This window comes from Phasianus colchicus, chromosome 6, assembly GCF_987193195.1.
Source record: "Phasianus colchicus chromosome 6, bPhaCol1.hap1.1, whole genome shotgun sequence".
NCBI lineage: Eukaryota > Metazoa > Chordata > Aves > Galliformes > Phasianidae > Phasianus > Phasianus colchicus.
Genome location: NC_143441.1, coordinates 9,187,330 through 9,205,047, shown reverse-complemented (window position 1 = coordinate 9,205,047; position 17,718 = coordinate 9,187,330). Strand labels below are relative to the sequence as shown.

Here is a 17,718-nt window from a genome sequence, read left to right as displayed (position 1 = left end):
TGTGTTGGCTGCAAAGTTTTCATGCCAAAATCAGAGTCAAATATTCACACATGGGTTGTTCAGAAGATTATATATGCAGGATTGGATTCAGTAAAGGGCTGTGTGTGTGTCTGGGATCAAATGGTGATTATATTCCTCATTATGTTCACCTCTTCTTATGCATAGCTGCTCCCCAAGCAATAGCCGGGAAGCAGGAGGTAAGCATGTATGCTCAAACACAGATGCACTGACTTGTGCCAGTGTATCTATAGCAGTGCACATTTATGTTTTGCATTCCATCAGCAAAATTTCCTATAGAACCACTGCATCATTTTAAGCAGAAAGTATATATCCAGAGACAGAACGTGACTGCACCTTAGTATGCAATATAGAAGTCTATGGGAGTATAAGGAAATTGAAAGCAGTTTTATTCAATACATTGTAAGGAGAATTTTAAATGTTTGTATTGATGCACTTTGCCCTAATCCTGACCTTCAGCTTTTGGAAGAGATGTTTTAATGTCTTCTCAATTATTTATTACTGAGCATTGCTGCTTTCTTCTACAAGCTGTTCTGCTTTGTAAATCTTCTAAAACCACAGAGATATGAATTCCATGAACATTAAAAACAATGTGTTAAAACTCTTGAAAATACTTTTGCACGGAAGAGAATTTTACCACCTTTTTGATGACATATAAAAATGATTTACCCATAAAAATGGTGTCTATTATGAAAACCCTATACTATATTACGTGAAGTTTAACAAGATCAAGTACTGAATTCTGCAACTGGAAAAGAGCAACCCTGGCTGTGTGGGGGTCTTGTTGAACCAAAGTTGTACACAAGTCAACAGTGTGCTCAGGTGGCCAGGAGGACCAACCATATCATGGGCTGCTTCAGCCACAGCATTGCTGGCCAATTGAGGGAAGTGATTCTCCTACTCAACACTGCATTGGAGTGACCTCACCTCTATTAATCTACTTGTGCACAGATTTCTTTCTTTGTGCATGTAACTGGAAGCTTCCTAGTTCTCATTTTTGGGTGGTTTTTTTTTCTTCATATTTTCATTGAGTTCACCTTTGGTCTTTCTAACATTTTCCATATGTCATCATGGCTGAAGCTGCTATCAGTTCCTCATTTACAGCTCAGCATTATTTTATAAAATCAGTGGGGTAACAGGGGTGGTGTTTTGTTTTGTATTGTTTTAATTGGGGATGATCTGCATCTTCAGCTTCAGTCTCTGGTGGAGAAGAAGTGAAGTTATTAAAGTATCGATACAGCTTAGTGGTTTTTGCTGTTGTTGTTTGGGTTGTGTTTCTTTCAGGAAAATATATCCAAATCATCTTACTTTAACAGTAGGATCCTGTTTCTGTGTGCAGTTAGAGAATTAAGAGTGATAAGAGAAGTTTGTGTAGCAGTGTGCTTCTTAAAGCTTTCTTGCCTTTTAATTTGTGATGTGAATTCTACCAAAAAAAGATTTACAAATCTTCTACTGGGAATTGCTATGATAAAAAAAAAAAAAAAAAGCATTTACAAGCAGAATTAAACAATGCTTTGGAGTTTGTGTTATTCCTAAGCTTAGAATCTAAAGCTTGAATCCTACAGAAAACCATTAAATTGATGCTAGAATCATTGCTTTTGCTGCTTCCTTTTGATAGACAAAATATAGATTTAATTGGGGATTTCACCATTAAATAAATGAAAGAACGACTAAAAGAACATGACAACTGAAAAGGTTTATTCTTTAAACATTTTATTTCCAGAACCATTAGAGAGATAAATAGATAAATAAATGAAAGGACCTGAGAGTGGAGAAGGTGTATTACTCAAACATATTGCCAGAATTATCTGTCTGCTCAGTGGCAGCAGGGAGGGGACCAGAGGCTGGCACGTTTCCCTCTGTGCTGCTGCAACAGGGCTGGCAGGGCTGGAGCAGCACTGGTTTGGATGGTGGCTTTCTTAGGGTGCTTGAGTGGTGGGGCCTTAGGTCTGTCTCTGTGCCTTCTTCCTTTGGTGCTCCATCAGACTCCTGTCTCACCCAGCAGCTGCTCCCTGTGTGGCTGGGCACCTGGTCTGCTCCTCAGGTGGCTCTCGTTCAGGTCCTGCAAGGCAGGGGCAGCCACCTCTCCTCTCCTCAGGGCAACTCCTTGCTGGCAGTGTTCAGGCAGTTGTGGATCATCTCTCATGAAGCATGGGTGAGCGTAGAAGAGTGAGTGAAAAATGCAGAGACAAGTTAGTTGCTGTTCAATTGGGACTGGAAGACAGCAAAATACAGGAAGTAAGACTTTCAATTGCTCAATGAAATTAAATTTAAAATGTCTATTGGTCAGATTAATCCTATAGCTTAGGCTGATTAAAACAAGTTATGTTGCAAACATACTGAAATAAACAGACATCACATCCTGATTTAGTTATCTTTCTATTCCATGGGTTCAAACTGGGATATAACCCAAATCTATTTTATCCATATTTCTACCACTCACCAGTGCTACCTCTAAAATACCCAGAAACAGCCAGAGAAAGAAATGGAGATCAGAACATTTACTGTCATCATCCTCTCCTCTATTACCAAGGCTTATTTTCTTGGAACCTCCAACCCTCCCACCAGAATCTTGTGAGGGTTGGTTTATGTGTGGAGTAACTCACGTACCTTCCTGTGAGCAGGAATTGTTTCTTCCTTTGCAAGAAATTCAGCAACTGAAGGAGATCTTTTGCTGTCATGGTGTGTTTTGGTGAATCCATACAATTAAGTTGGTGAATGAGGCTTTTCATGTTTTCAGTCTGAAAAACTCTCACAGGTCCTTTCCTTCCCGGCTTAAATATTTCTTCATTGATGACAACAGTTTCCACCATGACCCCACCAACACAACTTAAATTGGTCACTTTTAACCGGTTGCAGAATTTCTGTGGAAGGCTGAGGGCCGAGGAGACGCTGGCTTTGCTCTCCTCAGAAGAAATGTGAGGGAAACATGCCGTTTGTTCTTCATCTGAAAAATTAGTGAATCCTTTTCTTCCTTTACCCATGCTGCAGCAGCATCCCCGATTGTTCGTCCTCATCCTTTTGGGAAGGATGAGGAGAAGGGAAGCCTGAGGACTAAACCAGCTTTTCTGGCATTGAAACAGAAGACATTTCTGATTCAGGTGGCTAAATTTTAATTTTTCTTGTCTCTCTCTGACTGAAGTTCTCACATGGAGGCATTTCTGTGATAAGCCCTGCCAGTCAGTAAGCTAAATCCAACAGAACTGCTGGGGTGTTTTGTTGGGCAGTTTGTTGGGCTCAAACATCACCATGACACCAATGTGTCATCACAGTGACATGGCTGTGTGGCACCCAGGGCCGGCTGGTTGGAGTAGCCAGAGCAGATGTCACTGACCAGCACTTGCTCTGGTCCTTCACAGAGCCATGGGTGTTTAAACTTGAGTCCAGACACAAAGAAAATGGTATTTAAAGGGGATCACTACTCACCTGGACTTGCTTCCCCCTTACTGTGTGGTGCTGAATAGCTCTGTTCTGGCCTCCTTGGTGTCCCTCTGGTCCTCCAGATGGGGGGGTGGGGTGGGGAGGAACCAGTTTCCCAAGCAATATTAACAAAAGAAAATAGCAGTCTCTTACCAGTACATCACCATGTCTTGCAAATGTTTCATGACTTTAATATCAGAATAACTAGGATAATTTTATATTTTCTTTTAAACTGGTAGTAGGACTAGACGGGTTATTTGGTCCAGTCAGAGCCCTTTCTGACTTACAATTTGTTTTTTGCATTCCCCAGTTTTGGCAACTGAGGCCGTGACTCCTGAAACTCATTTCAAAAGGTAGTGGTGATAAAAGGTTTGGAATTACTTTCTGTCCCCAGAAGTTTATGTCAGGAGTGCCAAAATGGCATTGAATATGAATGATTAAATGAAGTGTTATGCTGGACGACCATCAGATTTAATGAATTGAACAATGAGGTGCCTTATCACTTCTTTTTGCTTATTTTTCATTTTCGTAGAGCACCTGTCTGCCAGTTAGTGCTTTTGCTACAAGGCAACCTTTACACGATGGATAAATGGTCACGATAAAAGTCTACAGAATAAAATCATGCCTTAGTGAAAGATCTGTATGCAAATTATTTAAACAGAAAGCAAATATAGAATAGAATATTAGTTTTCAGTGAAAACTTTTACGTCCAAAACTCCTAGACAAAACGTATGAAGCATGCAGAAACACCAATAGCATACTGAAACCAAATCTGCCTTTTAGAAACACTGTAAACACTGTTGCAAAACTGCCATTTTCTATATATACATAATAGTTGTTTAGAAAAGAGAGGAAAACTGGGGACATCTTATCATCTGTCTACACCAAAATTAAATGTATCGGTGACCTTGGTTGTGCTTACATACAGCTAACTTGTTTATGCTGCATTACTTTAAACATTTCAGGGGAAAGCTGTTTTTAAGTAGTTCCTTTAGATGCTATCATGAATTTGTTGAAGAAGGAAGTATGGTCTGCTGTTTAAAGCACAGGACTCTGAGTCAGAAGATGCAGATTATGCTCCCTGTGCTGCTAACTACTGACTATGAGGCTTCTTCATCTCTAAATTGGGAAATTATAATACTTAACTGGTCACAAGGTAACAAAGAGACAAGTCAGTACTGCTTATGATAATTGTAATAACCAAAGCAAAGTTATCAGAGAAATACTGACTAAAAAATCCATGGGAAAAAAGCAAACCACCTGTATGTTTGAAGTTCCGGCAATTTACTCTGAAACAAAGTGACATTTCTAAGCTGTGTTGGTGGGTGGTTTAGGAATGCAAAATATTGGTGGTTCCATGTGTTAAGCAACATCATCTAAAGGTCACTGGGGTTCCAAAGTAAAAGCATGATCTCATGGCTGCAGTCTTTGCCCTTCCCTGTTCACACCCTTTCCGTGTTTATGGTTGTTGCGCAGGGAGGTATTATGGCCTCCCCACCCTTATATAGGCAGCCACGCATCGTGTAATGCCATGTGGGCTCACTATATCTCACAAAGTCTTAATGCTGGAAACAAAGGGAGGCAACCCCTTGGCAGGCTCTATCTTGAGACTGATCAGGATCTGAGCTTGTGAGGGTGGAGTGGAGGTTTTCCCTGGGACTGGAAAATGCAGTCGGTATAAGGCTGCCTGGCTGCCTCTGTCCGAGGGAGACGGCGTGCTCACAAGTGGGCGTGGGCAATAAAATCTGGGGAGAGAAAGCAGTGAGGAAGTCACATACCAAGATAGGAGTAAGGTGGGACAGCTTACTCACTATAGTCATTATATGATAAAATTCCCTCTATTTTAAATTTAAAATTCTGTTGACTACAGTATATTTTGGATTGAGCTACAAGAAACTGAAGGAGGAAGAAAGTTAACTGCATTGCAGCTGAAACCAGGATGGGTATTTACTGTGTGTGGGGAGCACCAACACACAGACATGCGTATATATGTATACCACATACATTATATACAGAGAGGAATTTTTGTGAGTGTAAGTGTGCAACAGAAGGAAGGTGGCAGGGCTGTAAGCAGCCACCTCACCACACTGCCCCAACATGCAGCAGCAGCAAAACGCATTGCTTCTCCTTCCCCACTGCCCCACAGCTGCACGGGGACTGTGCAGCAGTTCAAACCTCACAGGCTGCCTGAGCCATGCTGTCTGAGTCTGCAGAAAGCGAGCTGCATGCTTGACATATCTGTGCCCACAGAAACCGTGAAACTGCTTTCTGGTGCCAGCAGAGATTTCACAGAATCACAGTGGGTCTGAGGCAGGCAGGGCCTCCACGTCCATCTGGCACAGCCCCTGCTCCAGCAGGGACACCTCAAGCATGGTGCCCAGGTGCTTTTGGAGGTCTCCAAAACCAAAAAATGGTTTTAAGTTGAGGGAGGGAAGATTTAGGTTGGATGTCAGGGGGAAGTTCATAACAGAGAGAGTGGCGAGGTGCTGGAACAGCTGCCCAGAGAGGCTGTGGATGCCCTGTCCCTGGAGGTGTTCAAGGCCAGGTTGGATGAGGTCCTGGGCAGCCTGGTCTGGTATTAAATGTGGAGGTTGGTGGCCCTGCCTGTGGCGGGGGGGTTGGAGATTCGTGATCCTTGAGGTCCCTTCCAACCCTGGCCATTCTGTGATTCTGTGTGTCTCCAAGGAGACTCTCCAGCCTCTGGGCAGGCTGTGCCAGTGCCCCATCACCCACAAGCACAGAGAGCTACCTGGCACTCAGAAGGAGCTCTGTGCTCTGCTTTGTGCCCACGGCCGCTGGTCCTGGTGCTGGGCAGAGCCCGGCTCCATCCTCTGCACGGCCTCTCTTCAGAGACCCCTGAGCCCGAGTAACCCAGGCTGAGCAGGCACAGCTCTTTCAGCTGCTCCTCACGGGAGAGGTGCTCCAGGCCCTTCACCATCCCCACGGCCCTTCAATCCCAGCGTCTGCCACGAAGAACTAACGTTCCAACTTATTTTTAGGTTGGATACTGGGAAAAATCCCTTCTCACAGCGGTGACGCAGTGGCACAGCCGCCCAGGTTGAGCGCTGAGGAGCAACGGCGACCGTGCGGGCGGTGCGTGAGGCGGGGAAAGCGGGCGGGCGGCGTGCGTGCGTGCGTGCGTGCGTGACGTCGCTGCGTCGGGAGCGCGCGACGATCCCGGAAGTGCGCGGCGGTGAAGGAGCGGGCCGGCGGGCCGGGTGCGGGGTTCGGCTGAGGCGCGAAGCGGCGTGAGCTGAGCTGAGCTGGGCTGAGCGCCGCCCGCCGTCCCGCGCTGGCCATGACGAACTTCATCTCGGTGCAGCTGAAGAAGGCCTCGGAGGTGGATCTGGCCAAGCCGCTCTGCAAGTTCATTCAGCAGAGCTACCCGAGTGGCGACGCCCAGGCCGAGCACTGCCGCGCCGCCGAGGAGCTCAGCAAGCTGCGCAAGAGCGCCTTGGGCCGCCCGCTCGATAAGCACGAGAGCGCGCTCGAGACCCTCCTTAGGTAGGGCCGGGCGGCCGCGCCTCTCCTCCCGTGTCGGGGCTCGGGGGCGCGGTGGGGCAGGGCCGGCTGCGGGCGGGGCCGTCGGGAAGCCGTCGGGCCGGCTCTGGAGGCCCGCGGGCTGCGCCTCGGGAGCCTGGGCTGGGAGTATTGTGCTGGCCTCGGCTCTCCCAGCTTCCCCTTCCGAGTGTGGACAGTGGGAGCTGGGTAAGCGCCGTTGGCTTTATGGGACGTGCTTTCTGTTCCAGCGTTGGTGCTGGAGCAGGCTGCCCAGAGAGGTTGTGGATGCCCCATCTCTAGAGGTGTTCAAGGCCAGGTTGGATGGGGCCTGGGCAGCCTGGTCTGGTATTAAATGTGGAGGTTGGTGGCCCTGCATGTGGCAGGGGGGTTGGAGATTCATCATCCTCGAGGTCCTCTCCAACCCTGGCCATTCTGTGATTCTGTTATATCTTGCTGTTGATGCTGTTGGCTTCCCTTCAGCTCTCCTTGCCCTTCTGACCCTGTTCAATAGCTGTTCAGTGGCTGTTCAGATTCTAAGTGTATTTGCAAAGTCACAGCCTTATTTCTCTGCTTGGCGCTTTCAGTTTGCTGAAAGGAGGTTTTGCTAAGAGGAAGCAAAGGGGTTCCTTGTGCCGGAGCTGCTGTAGGTTGGAAAGTTTCAATCTGAGCCTTATGCGTATTAAACTGTATGAGCGCTGCTTTGGGACCCGCAGCTCTGTCACCTACGAAGATGCTCACCTTTTTGCATCTCTGTGTAATGCTGATGCATCACAGCATTGCCTCGCTGTGGTAATCCTGCTCCTCTCTCCTGCGTGGGAAACGTTTCAAGCTCAGCTATTTGTAGCTCTAATCGCTGAAGGCACTGTAATTAACCCAGTGATGAACACCAAGCACAGACTTCAGTCTTCTTGGTTAGAATCAAAGATTCAATGACTTTTTAGCATTAAGACTTTTAAAGAGAAAAACAAGCAGGGGGATTTCCTAATGCACAGAGAAAAGACGGCCACGAGCTTGACATGCTTCTGCAGTGTTGTCAAGAGTAAACATATCTTATGCTCACTGGGGTTTCTTTATGAACTGTGAAATGAATGGAAAAGATATATGACACCGAAGATAGTCACTGTTTTTTGTTGTTTAAGAGCTTATCAAGCCCACACTGGGTGTTTGGACTATAAAAACTATGTGTTTTATGGTATCTCCGCAGCTTCCTGTTCTATTCTTGCTTATTGCTCTGTATGCTTTTGAGGGTATTAGTGTGCATGCCTTTTTGAAGGTCAGGGAAATAAACAAGCATCTTTGAACAGAAAGATTGACTCAGCCAAGTTGAAGGGTGTGACGTCCCCTTCCCTCGAACACTGGAATCGAGCTCCTTTTTCTGATTGTGCCAATCAGGTTCATGATTAATTTCTTACCTGAAATCCCTGTTTGGCCCAGATCTGTCACATGACCTCATCTCATCTAACAACTGCAGAATGGAGGAAGTGCTGCTTCTCAGTTCTGTTCTTTTTCTTTCTCAGTTCTAGAATACAAAAGGTGTACATGGCTCTTTCTCAGGTTTGGAACTTGAAAATGAGCTCAGCAGGAGGTCAGATGAACCTCAGAGCTGGAACAAAAGAAGGTAGGAGGAGTATGGCTGAAAGCCAAGGGCTCAGGGAAACCTCGCTCTTTCAGAGCCAGGTCATTACATTAATTGAAGCCATACTATGCAACTACCTCAGGAATTATGAAGAAAAACTGATTGCAATTGCATAATTAGCCAACTTACAAGTCAGTTCCATATGCAGAGATCTGTTCTCGCTATCCATTGGCAGATGACTTTAGTTTGCCCGGATGCTGCTGCAGCAGTCAGGAGTGTGGTTTCACATTTCCACATTATGTATGAGCAAGTCATGTCCTCTCCTCCAGCAGTTCTGTTAAGGCCTCCACTCATAAAACACCTGCATTCAAGATGATGCTGCTTGAGAATGTTTCCTTTATAGTGGGAGTGAGTTATGATGGTCTGAATTATCTGTAAGTTCAGAGTTTATGACTAAAATCTCTTCATGTTTACTTCAGTCTTAGTCATGGAAACAGAGTGGAATAGGCATAAAATGTACTTAAATGAGAAATAAAACTGTTAAAATTTGTTTATTCTCTTTAACAATACATTTTTTATCTATGTCTGACCGTTTATATTCATTCCACTTGTTGGAAAATAAATTCTTATTCTGTAAGAATATTCTGCTATATATACTCATTTCCGGAAGGTGCCAGCAGCTGCTGACAAGTTGGAACAGAAGCATCCAGCTGAGCTTTGCTGGAAGGAGCCCAAACTTCCAACTGCCTTGTGGCTGCTGAGAAAGCTCTCATCCCTTCCCAGCTCCTGCTATCTCACTGTTAGTGTTGGAGCCATGAGAAGTCCTGTGTTTCAGTTAACAGCTTTAACAAGGTCGGTGTTAAAGCTGGATTTTACTCTTGCCATGTTTAAAATGGGTTTGTTAGTGAAGCAAAGTTGGAAGAGCTAACCGCAATGTGCTTTCACTTCTTTGTGACATTTTAGACCATAGAATCATACAATGGATTGAAAAGGACCACAATGATCATCTGGTTTCAGCCCCCCTGCTATGTGCAGGTCGCCAACCAGCAGACCAGGCTGCCCAGAGCCACGTCCAGCCTGGCCTTGAATGCAAGCAGGGATGGGGCATCCACAGCCTCCTTGGGCAACCTGTTCCAGTGCCTCACCACCCTCTCTGTGAAAAACTTCCTCCTAATATCTAACCTAAACCTCCCCTGCCTCAGTTTAAGACCATTCCCCCTTGTCCTATCGCTGTCCACCCTTGCAAACAGCCTTTAAACCATCTTCCCTAGTAGAGCACTGCAAGCTCCTTAAACGTTAAGAAAGGAGGGCATAATCTTCTGCTAACGCGTCTTGAGCTGTCCCCTGTTTTTCAGTCTTTCCCCTTGTTTTGCTGCGTAGTTACTGCATATTTTTTCTTTTGGAGAAGAATTACGCTCGCTTGTGGCTCCATTACCTAGATAAACCTTGAACAAAAGCGTTGAAAGCGGGTGGTAGGCTGTGTTTGTGTGGCTGAGGAATGAAGTGCTTCTTGGAGAAGTACTTGAGGCACCCGGTGAAAAGGGGGGAAAATGTAAATGGGAAGGAGTCCTGCCTGCCTCCAAGCTTTGTGTTCTGTGAGAATCGGAGTGCTCGGGAGGTGTCGTCGGTGAGCTTTTGGACACGTGTTTCTCCTTAAATCCTGTCATACCTAATCTGATCTAGTGCTCTTTTCCTTAGCCTAATAATAGCTTCAAGGGGTTCCCTGCTTCCTCTCTTAATTCTGAAGATAACCAGGACTCCATTTTCGTTCTCTGGAGTGTTGGGGTGGTGGTATGAGCTTAATTGGTTTAATTTTGCTAACAACTTTTGCAGATTTGTGTGTGTGTGGCAGTGACTTTATTTTGAGTGGTCAGATCCTGTGGAGGCTGAAGGCTGCAGCTCTGGTTTCCAGCTGTGGGTTCAGAACTCCAGCTCTTATCTGGGAGAGTGGGCAGATCTTGGCCTCTTTTAGCTTCTTTTGAAGGAGATTTTACCTTGTGATTCTCTGAAGGAGAAAGGGGATTTGAGCTTAATGCATAAATTATATAGTTACATTTCGATGAAATGCTAATTAGACCTCAATTTCCAGTTCATTTGGCTGCTGTTACTCACTTCTGTAAGCATTTGGGAGCCTGTCATGCCCCTTTTAGTGAAAGAGCCCTGCACTTTGAGCTAGGTCTGGGTTGCTGTTCTGCCTTTGTTGCTGTAGCTGGAACTCTGGCACACATTGATAGGTTTGTGTGACTTTCTTTAATCCATCACCTTAACACAGCCAAATGTGCAGTGCCCATCTGTGTTGCACAGCAACTTCAGATCTTAGTATCTGGACAGTTAGAAATTACTGTAACTTTGTTTTAAATGGCACCTCTGTGTCAACCCTTAGCCTTTGCTGTGTTACTGACTCATGTATCAGATGTGGCCTTTCTTTTAGTGGTTTCCCTCTTTGTGCTGTACTGCTTGCTTGCTGTTCTCTGGTTGGTGTCTTCTTACTCTTATCGTTGTTTAGTCACTGCTAAGCAGAAGTGTTGGGTTTTTTTTGTGGGGGAGGAAAGTCTGCGGAGTTTTAAAGAGACCTGAGTCTTGAATAGGATTTCAGGTTCTTTACTAAGAGGAAATGACCTCACCACAGGCTTCAAACAACAAACAAGATATGAATTTGTTTGTAAAAAAGACAGCCGAACAAAAAGCCCTCTGTTGTTGATATCCATGGATATTTAATGGAGCAACTGCGTGTTGGTAGTTCACACCTCTGGATTTCTTTGTGGTTGTCCTTTGGCCATACAAAAAAGAGTCTTTGCCAGCAGCCATTGCTTGCACGCACCTGACTGCATGTGCAAGGCCATTTAACAGGCTGTGTATCTTGACTCTGTCCTGTTGGCAGCTGAGGAGAAAGGTGATGGAGAATTGTGGGAGGGTGACTTGGCATGACAAACTGAGTTGGGTGACTTGAGAAGAGTAAAAGGGAAGTCTCATTTTTGGTGTAATACAAAATGGAAACTGCTAAGACCAGCAGAGGACGATGGAGGAAATATCAAAGTACACGACTTGAAATTATCTTCGGTGATAGTATTTATTTCACTGATTTCTGAACTGCTTGTGTTAAACCGTGTCAGTTAAACCTCCTAGGAAATGGAGGTGGGGGGAGCGGGGGTGGTGATGATGTGATGATTCAGACCAAACTTTAAACTGATGAGAGCATCGCCATGCAAAACTGAACTTCTTGTAACTATGAGAGGGCTGCTGTTCTGCATGCTTTTATGTGATCAGGCCTTGGATTAAGGTAACTAAAAAAGAAATTGTGACTAAGGTGTATTTAACTACTTCAGGGGCTATGTTCTTTCAAACTATGGTCATCTAATGAAAGATGGAAAACAGAAAATTAAAAAAAAAAAACCACAATAAAACACACAGAAACATTTACGAAAAATGAGCATTCTTTTAAAAACTGCTGCCTTTCATGTGCTGACTTCCTTGGTGTTGAAAGAAAGTTATCAGTTACCTTGATATTACAGTCACACAGTTCATCAGCTCATTGCCACAGTTTTAGTTCTTTTGGGAAAGCACCTTGTTCTAGAGTATGTCTCTGAGTAGAAGCATATCTCAAATCTGACTCCTTAACAACAGGTCATCTCATAGCAATCTTATTAGTGAAGCATGATAAGATAGAATGCAGATTTATGGATTTGTGTAGACAAGAGGAAAATTGTCACAAGCTTTAAAGCTTATATTAAGTCTTAAAACCCTTTGGCTTTTACATACTTGAGCTGTTATAAGTAAGAAGTTAATCTTGAATGAAGCACTGTCACAAAAAACTGCTGCAGAGATCTTCTTTCCTTGGGAGCAATCTCTTTTAACTCAGTGTTATTGGTCAGAGACCTTCTGCAGATCACTGTAGCAGATTACTGTAGCTTTTGATATGGCTTAGCATATTGTCTTTTGAATTGCAGTGCCTCAGCTGAAGCCATAAACCCATATTATTATATACATTGGTAGATGTAATTTACTGAAGCATATGTTAATGCTATTCTCATTGTATATTAAAAATGTTTCCTGAATTTTTAAACATGCATTCCTTGCCTGTGGAACATCTGCTTTGTGTCCAGACCTAGACTGATTATTATTTGGTAACATATTCTAAAGAAACAGGGGTGATGTTAACTGTGATTCAGATTGAGAAGCTAGATGTTTTGACTACTGGGAACATGAATTGCTTAAAAGAAATGGACTAATATAATGTTGGGTATATGCCCATATGTCAGTTCGTACGAGAAGCATAGAAACAGTCTCCACATGGGATGTGTTTGCAGTTCAGTGGCTGGCTGTTCTGCATGCTGCCTGCCACTTAATTAGTGGTGCAGGTGTAGTGGTGCAACTTGGGAAAACTTTCAGCTGCTAATTGTTGCTTGGACAGATTGTGTGGGGAACTGTGCTGTTCTTGTCACCTTTCTGACACTTTCCCAAACATCTTCTGCTGAGTAGACAAAATACTGGCACGGAGACTTGGTTTTAGTTCACAGTGGCTGTGATAATATACTCGAATGACAACAGCTTACTACTGAAGAATTTTATCAAGGATTGGGCTTTTCAGCTGATAAACTGTAAAGCAAATTCTGTTTCCAGAATGCTGAATTTGAAACAAGTTGGAAATGACTGGGGACTGGACTGTAAGGTACAGAGCAAGAGCCCATTAAATAACTTGTTTATATTAAGTTAAATGTTGTACTATACTTTTGCAGCATGATTTAATATCTAATGTATTCCTGTGTTTTTATGTATATGGGGACTCCTTTGTATAACTTTTTTTAATACATTCTCTTTCAGAAAGTGGCACAGACAGCTTAATCTCTGCTACTCTTCTAATTACTTCTTTCATTGTCACTGTGTAAGCCTCCCTTTGAACATTCTAAAACTAATTTCTTCAGGCAGAATTTTCCTGCAGGTGTCCTCCATAGCTATGAGTGAGCCCCATAGTGAACTGAGTGCTGGTGGGGAGCCTGTGCTACCCTCTTCTTCACCTGCAAATTTAACAGCTAAGGCTCTTGGTTTGATTTCTAATAACTTTTTCTTTTTTTTTTTTTGTAGGTATTATGATCAGCTGTGTTCGATTGAACCAAAATTTCCGTTCTCTGAAAATCAGGTAAGGAGATGTATCAAACCCTTACACAGAAGTAACTATAATGGTGGCAACTAGGATGCAACTCCCAAGCCCGTGCATAATCCGCTAAAAAAGGACTTAGCTTAGGCAGGGCATTTAATCTTTGATCCTTATTTTTGTGACCTTTGTTTATTTTCAGCCTGTACTCATGTAGTCTACACTAAAACTTCATCTCTGGTGGTCGCGATTGCCTTTGTGTTAAAGGTTTGGGAAAGTTTTAGCACTGGCTGATGGCTGTGGTTTAAGTTAGAAAGAGTTGTGCTTGGCTGAAAGATTCCTCTTCAACTCTCCTTTTTCCAGGAAATCTATTTTGTACCATGTTATGAAGGCTATTTAAAAACATAATTTCTATGGGAAAACCTTTAGTTAGTAACGGGTGCAATATGATCTTTGTTTTTTTTTGAGGCAGGACAGTTGTTTCATTCATAGCAGCAAAAAGAGTAAATCTACTGAAGAGCTTACTGCTTATACTTTCTCTGCACCTATAAATTACATAGTTTCTGAAAGGTGCTTTTTTTTTTTTTCCTACCAAATTTACTTAATATGTTATGGTTCAGATAACAAATTCAGCTTAGATTCTGCGTGCTGAGATAAAATATTTCTTTCCTCAGGTGGAGACTGGAATATGTTTATAGACTCTTATTTTGGGAGAAAAAGACACAGGTTGTTTTTCACAGGCATTTACCAAAAGGACAGAATTTCAGACTTAAAGATTACAAGGGAATGGCATTGATGGTGTTCATACTGATTTGAGTTTTCTGTGTAGCTGCCTTCACTTGTTGGTAAAGCAAAGCCAAACTAGACTTGGTTTTAACTTGCAGAAGTTTCCATGTGGTGATCTGCAAACCCCGGGGTGCAGTGAACTGGAAAACTTTATAAGCAGGAACTACAGATCTGTAAACCATTCTGTTAATAGAAGCAGTCAGTGGAAGCAGGAATGAGGAGTTGGGGACCAGAACTTCCTGAACCAGTGTTTCTGCTAGAAGAAAATGTTGAACAGTATTGTGCTCTGTCTCTCAGGGCGTTTGTTAATGAAGTATTTTGCTATCTTTTCTGGGCTGATACTGTGGCCAACAACTATTCAATTGACTGAATCAAATTGTGGAACTTCAAAACAGGTTCTGTGAAGAATTTGCATTGTCTTTGACATATGTGCTGGAAATGTAATATAAGAAAACACTATTTTTACCTGCTTTCTCTTCTGAATGCGTTTCCTGATAATTGAATTCACTCCTAATATGCGTGTCAACAAAACTGTATTACAAAACAGTTCTAAATATGCTGGTGATTGGGAATAGAGGAAACTGCCTGGTTGGGTGATTTCCTTTAATGGTGACCATACCTGTCTGTCATGCTGGGTGTGAGAGGAGTAAGTTTGGAAATAAACACGTCTGTCACTCAGAAGAGGAGCAGAGCTGAAGGGTTATTTTTGAATTTTCTTGCTTGCATGCAGAAGTACTTCAGAAAAACTACCGAGAAGGAAAAAATATGGAATAAACACTTTCAAGTAATGTTGATTATTTCCTGAAACTTCCAGAATGTGTGTAACATCACAGTGAAGTAAATGCTTCATGTAGTTAGAATAAAAAGGGATAAGTAGTAAGTTTGGAATATTTTCTGAAGCCTTATGTTTATTTTTAAAATTAAATAATCTTTTTTATACCTGTCAGGTCTGTGTAACATTTACATGGAAAGATGCTTTTGATAAAGGATCGCTTTTTGGAGGCTCTGTCAAACTGGGTATGTAGTTGTACTGAAAATGCATGCATTGAAAATATGATCAAGATTTAATAAAACTATATAACTGAAAGTTTGGTAGTCTTTATAGTATTTTCACTATACCTTTCCATGAGTTCACCTGCAATAATAACAGATTAATCTCTTAACATAACTAATAACTCAGCACTATGCACATGATTTCTATAAAATTGAAGTTGAGATTCAAGATCAGTTTTCCAAAGGCACGAACAGATATTTAATCTGATAATAGTTATACTAACTTGTGCAACCTGAACTGCCATTAGTCAAAAATGTTCAAGTTAACATTAAGTAGTAGATGATTGGTTAATCTAGGGCCAGCCCTTATGCTTTCTATGAATTGGGTCCTCTTCCAATGTCCTTGTGTTGTTGAGTCTTCTCGAGGAGAAGGCTGACTTCAGTGACCTCGCTGGGCATCACATTTTGTTCCAGAGAATACAAGGATCTTCCTTAGAATCATAGAATCATAGAATTGCAAGGTTGGAAATAACCTGTAAGTTCATGTAGTCCAACAGTCTCCTCATTACCACTGCTACCACAAACTAAACCATATCTTGTAGCTCCTCATCCAGACGCCTCTTGAATGCTGCCAGGGACAGTGATTCCACCACCTCCCTGGGCAGCCATTCCAGTGCCTGACCACTCTCTGAGAGAAAAAGTTTTTCCTCATGTCTAACCTAAACCTCCTCTGGTACAACTTACTGCCATTTCCCCGGGTCCTGTTTGTTGCCTGGGAGAAGAGGCCAAACCCCTCTTCACCACAACCTCCCTTCAAGAAGCTGTAGAGTGCGATGAGGTCTCCAGACTAAACAATCCCAGCTCCCTCAGCCGCTCCTCATAGGACTTGTGCTCCAGACCCCTCACCAGTTTCATTCCCCTTCTCTGGACACACTCCAGGGCCTCAATGTCTTTTGTGTAGTGAGGGGCCCAAAACTGAACACAGTACTCGAGGTACGGCCTCACCAGTGCTGAGTACAGGGGGACGATTACCTCCCTGCCCCTGCTGGCCACATTATTTCTAATGCAGGCCAGGATGCTGCTGGCCCTCTTGGCCACCTGGGCACACTGTTGGCTTATGTTCAGCCAAGCATCAACCAACACCCCCAGGTCCCTTTCCTCTTCACAATCATCCAGCCACTTGTCCCCAAGCCTATAGCGCTGCATGGGTTTGTTGTGGCCAAAGTGCAGGACCTGGCACTTGGCCTTGTTGAGCCTCTTCCCATTCACCTCAGCCCGGTGATCCAGCTTATCTAAGTCCCTCTGAAGGGCCTCCCTACCCTCAGGCAGATCCACACCACCTCCCAGCTTGGTGTCATCTGCAAACTTACTGAGGGTACACTCAATCCCCTCATCTAGGTCATGAGTAAAGATATTAAACAAGATAGGCCCCAGTACTGGGGGATACCACTTGAAACAGGTCGCCAGCTGGACTTCACTCCATTAACCACCACCCGTTGAGCATGGCTCTCTAGCGAGTTTCTTACCCAAAGAAACTTCCCATGTGTTGAAATAATTATTCTATTACTTCTTTATAAAATGTCTTCGTACAGTATTAAATGTTTAGAAGAGAAAGAAACAACATTAGTCTCCTGCGGACTTGAAGGAGTTAGTCTGTTTTGTTTTAGTTGCCTGAGGACAATTCTGCATTGCAAACTCACAGTCATAAAATGGATTTGGAACACTTGCCAGTACAGAAACTGAGACTAAATCCTTTTGAATTAAGTGAGAAGCTTTCAGCTGTGTCATCATTCTGTAGTGTTTCTATTTATACCTAAGTGTTCATCATGACTGGCATTGCAGGATGACCGTTGCAATTTTGAAGCTCTGGGCAAAGCTTGAAAAATGTTAGAATGCCTTTTTTTGTAGTTTTTTTTTTGAAGCTCTTGTGTCTTGTTCTGAATACAGCTGCCACAACCGTGTTTATGTGAACTCTGTGTGTAACAACATACCACGTCCCTGTGTTTAAGCAGGTGCTACGCATCTTTTCTTGCTCAGTTTTCTGAACTACTGTAGGAAGTTTTTGTGGGTAATGAGAGACTGTCCCGAAGATGCTGTGTCTTTCTTTAAAGTTTGCTTGGCTCTGTTTTCTGGGGATCTCCTGCTTCATGATAAATAACTTTTCTTTCATAATGAAGTTCAGAATATATAATTATTACTTAAAAAGTCTGTTAGATTTCAGAGATGTATAAAAATTAGGAGAGGAAGTCAGTAATCATAAGGTTGGTGATTGTCCTGAGAATTTGAATACATGCAGTTTACAGCAGTTTGAGAAAGCTTGCTTATCTGCAGG

The 17,718-nt window shown here is 43.3% G+C and overlaps 1 protein-coding gene and 1 long non-coding RNA gene across 3 annotated transcripts in view; both read left to right on the top strand.

Moving 5' to 3' along the window:
* The first annotated feature begins 3,331 nt into the window (after nucleotides 1-3,331).
* Nucleotides 3,332-4,055, top strand: LOC116227228 (uncharacterized). The gene is made up of 3 exons (XR_004166504.2): nucleotides 3,332-3,419; nucleotides 3,749-3,791; nucleotides 3,971-4,055. It is a non-coding gene; the product is annotated as an uncharacterized LOC116227228 (long non-coding RNA).
* Nucleotides 4,056-6,603: 2,548 nt separating this feature from the next.
* The window catches only part of PDCD6IP (programmed cell death 6 interacting protein), a 33,173-nt gene continuing 22,058 nt past the window's right edge, over nucleotides 6,604-17,718 (top strand). For both annotated transcript variants that reach the window (XM_031590419.2, XM_031590416.2), the window contains exons 1-3: nucleotides 6,604-6,942; nucleotides 13,598-13,652; nucleotides 15,341-15,410. In XM_031590419.2, coding sequence (XP_031446279.1) covers nucleotides 6,737-6,942; nucleotides 13,598-13,652; nucleotides 15,341-15,410 — 331 coding nt within the window. In that variant the 5' untranslated portion in view covers nucleotides 6,604-6,736. The remainder of the gene's footprint in view (nucleotides 6,943-13,597; nucleotides 13,653-15,340; nucleotides 15,411-17,718) is intronic.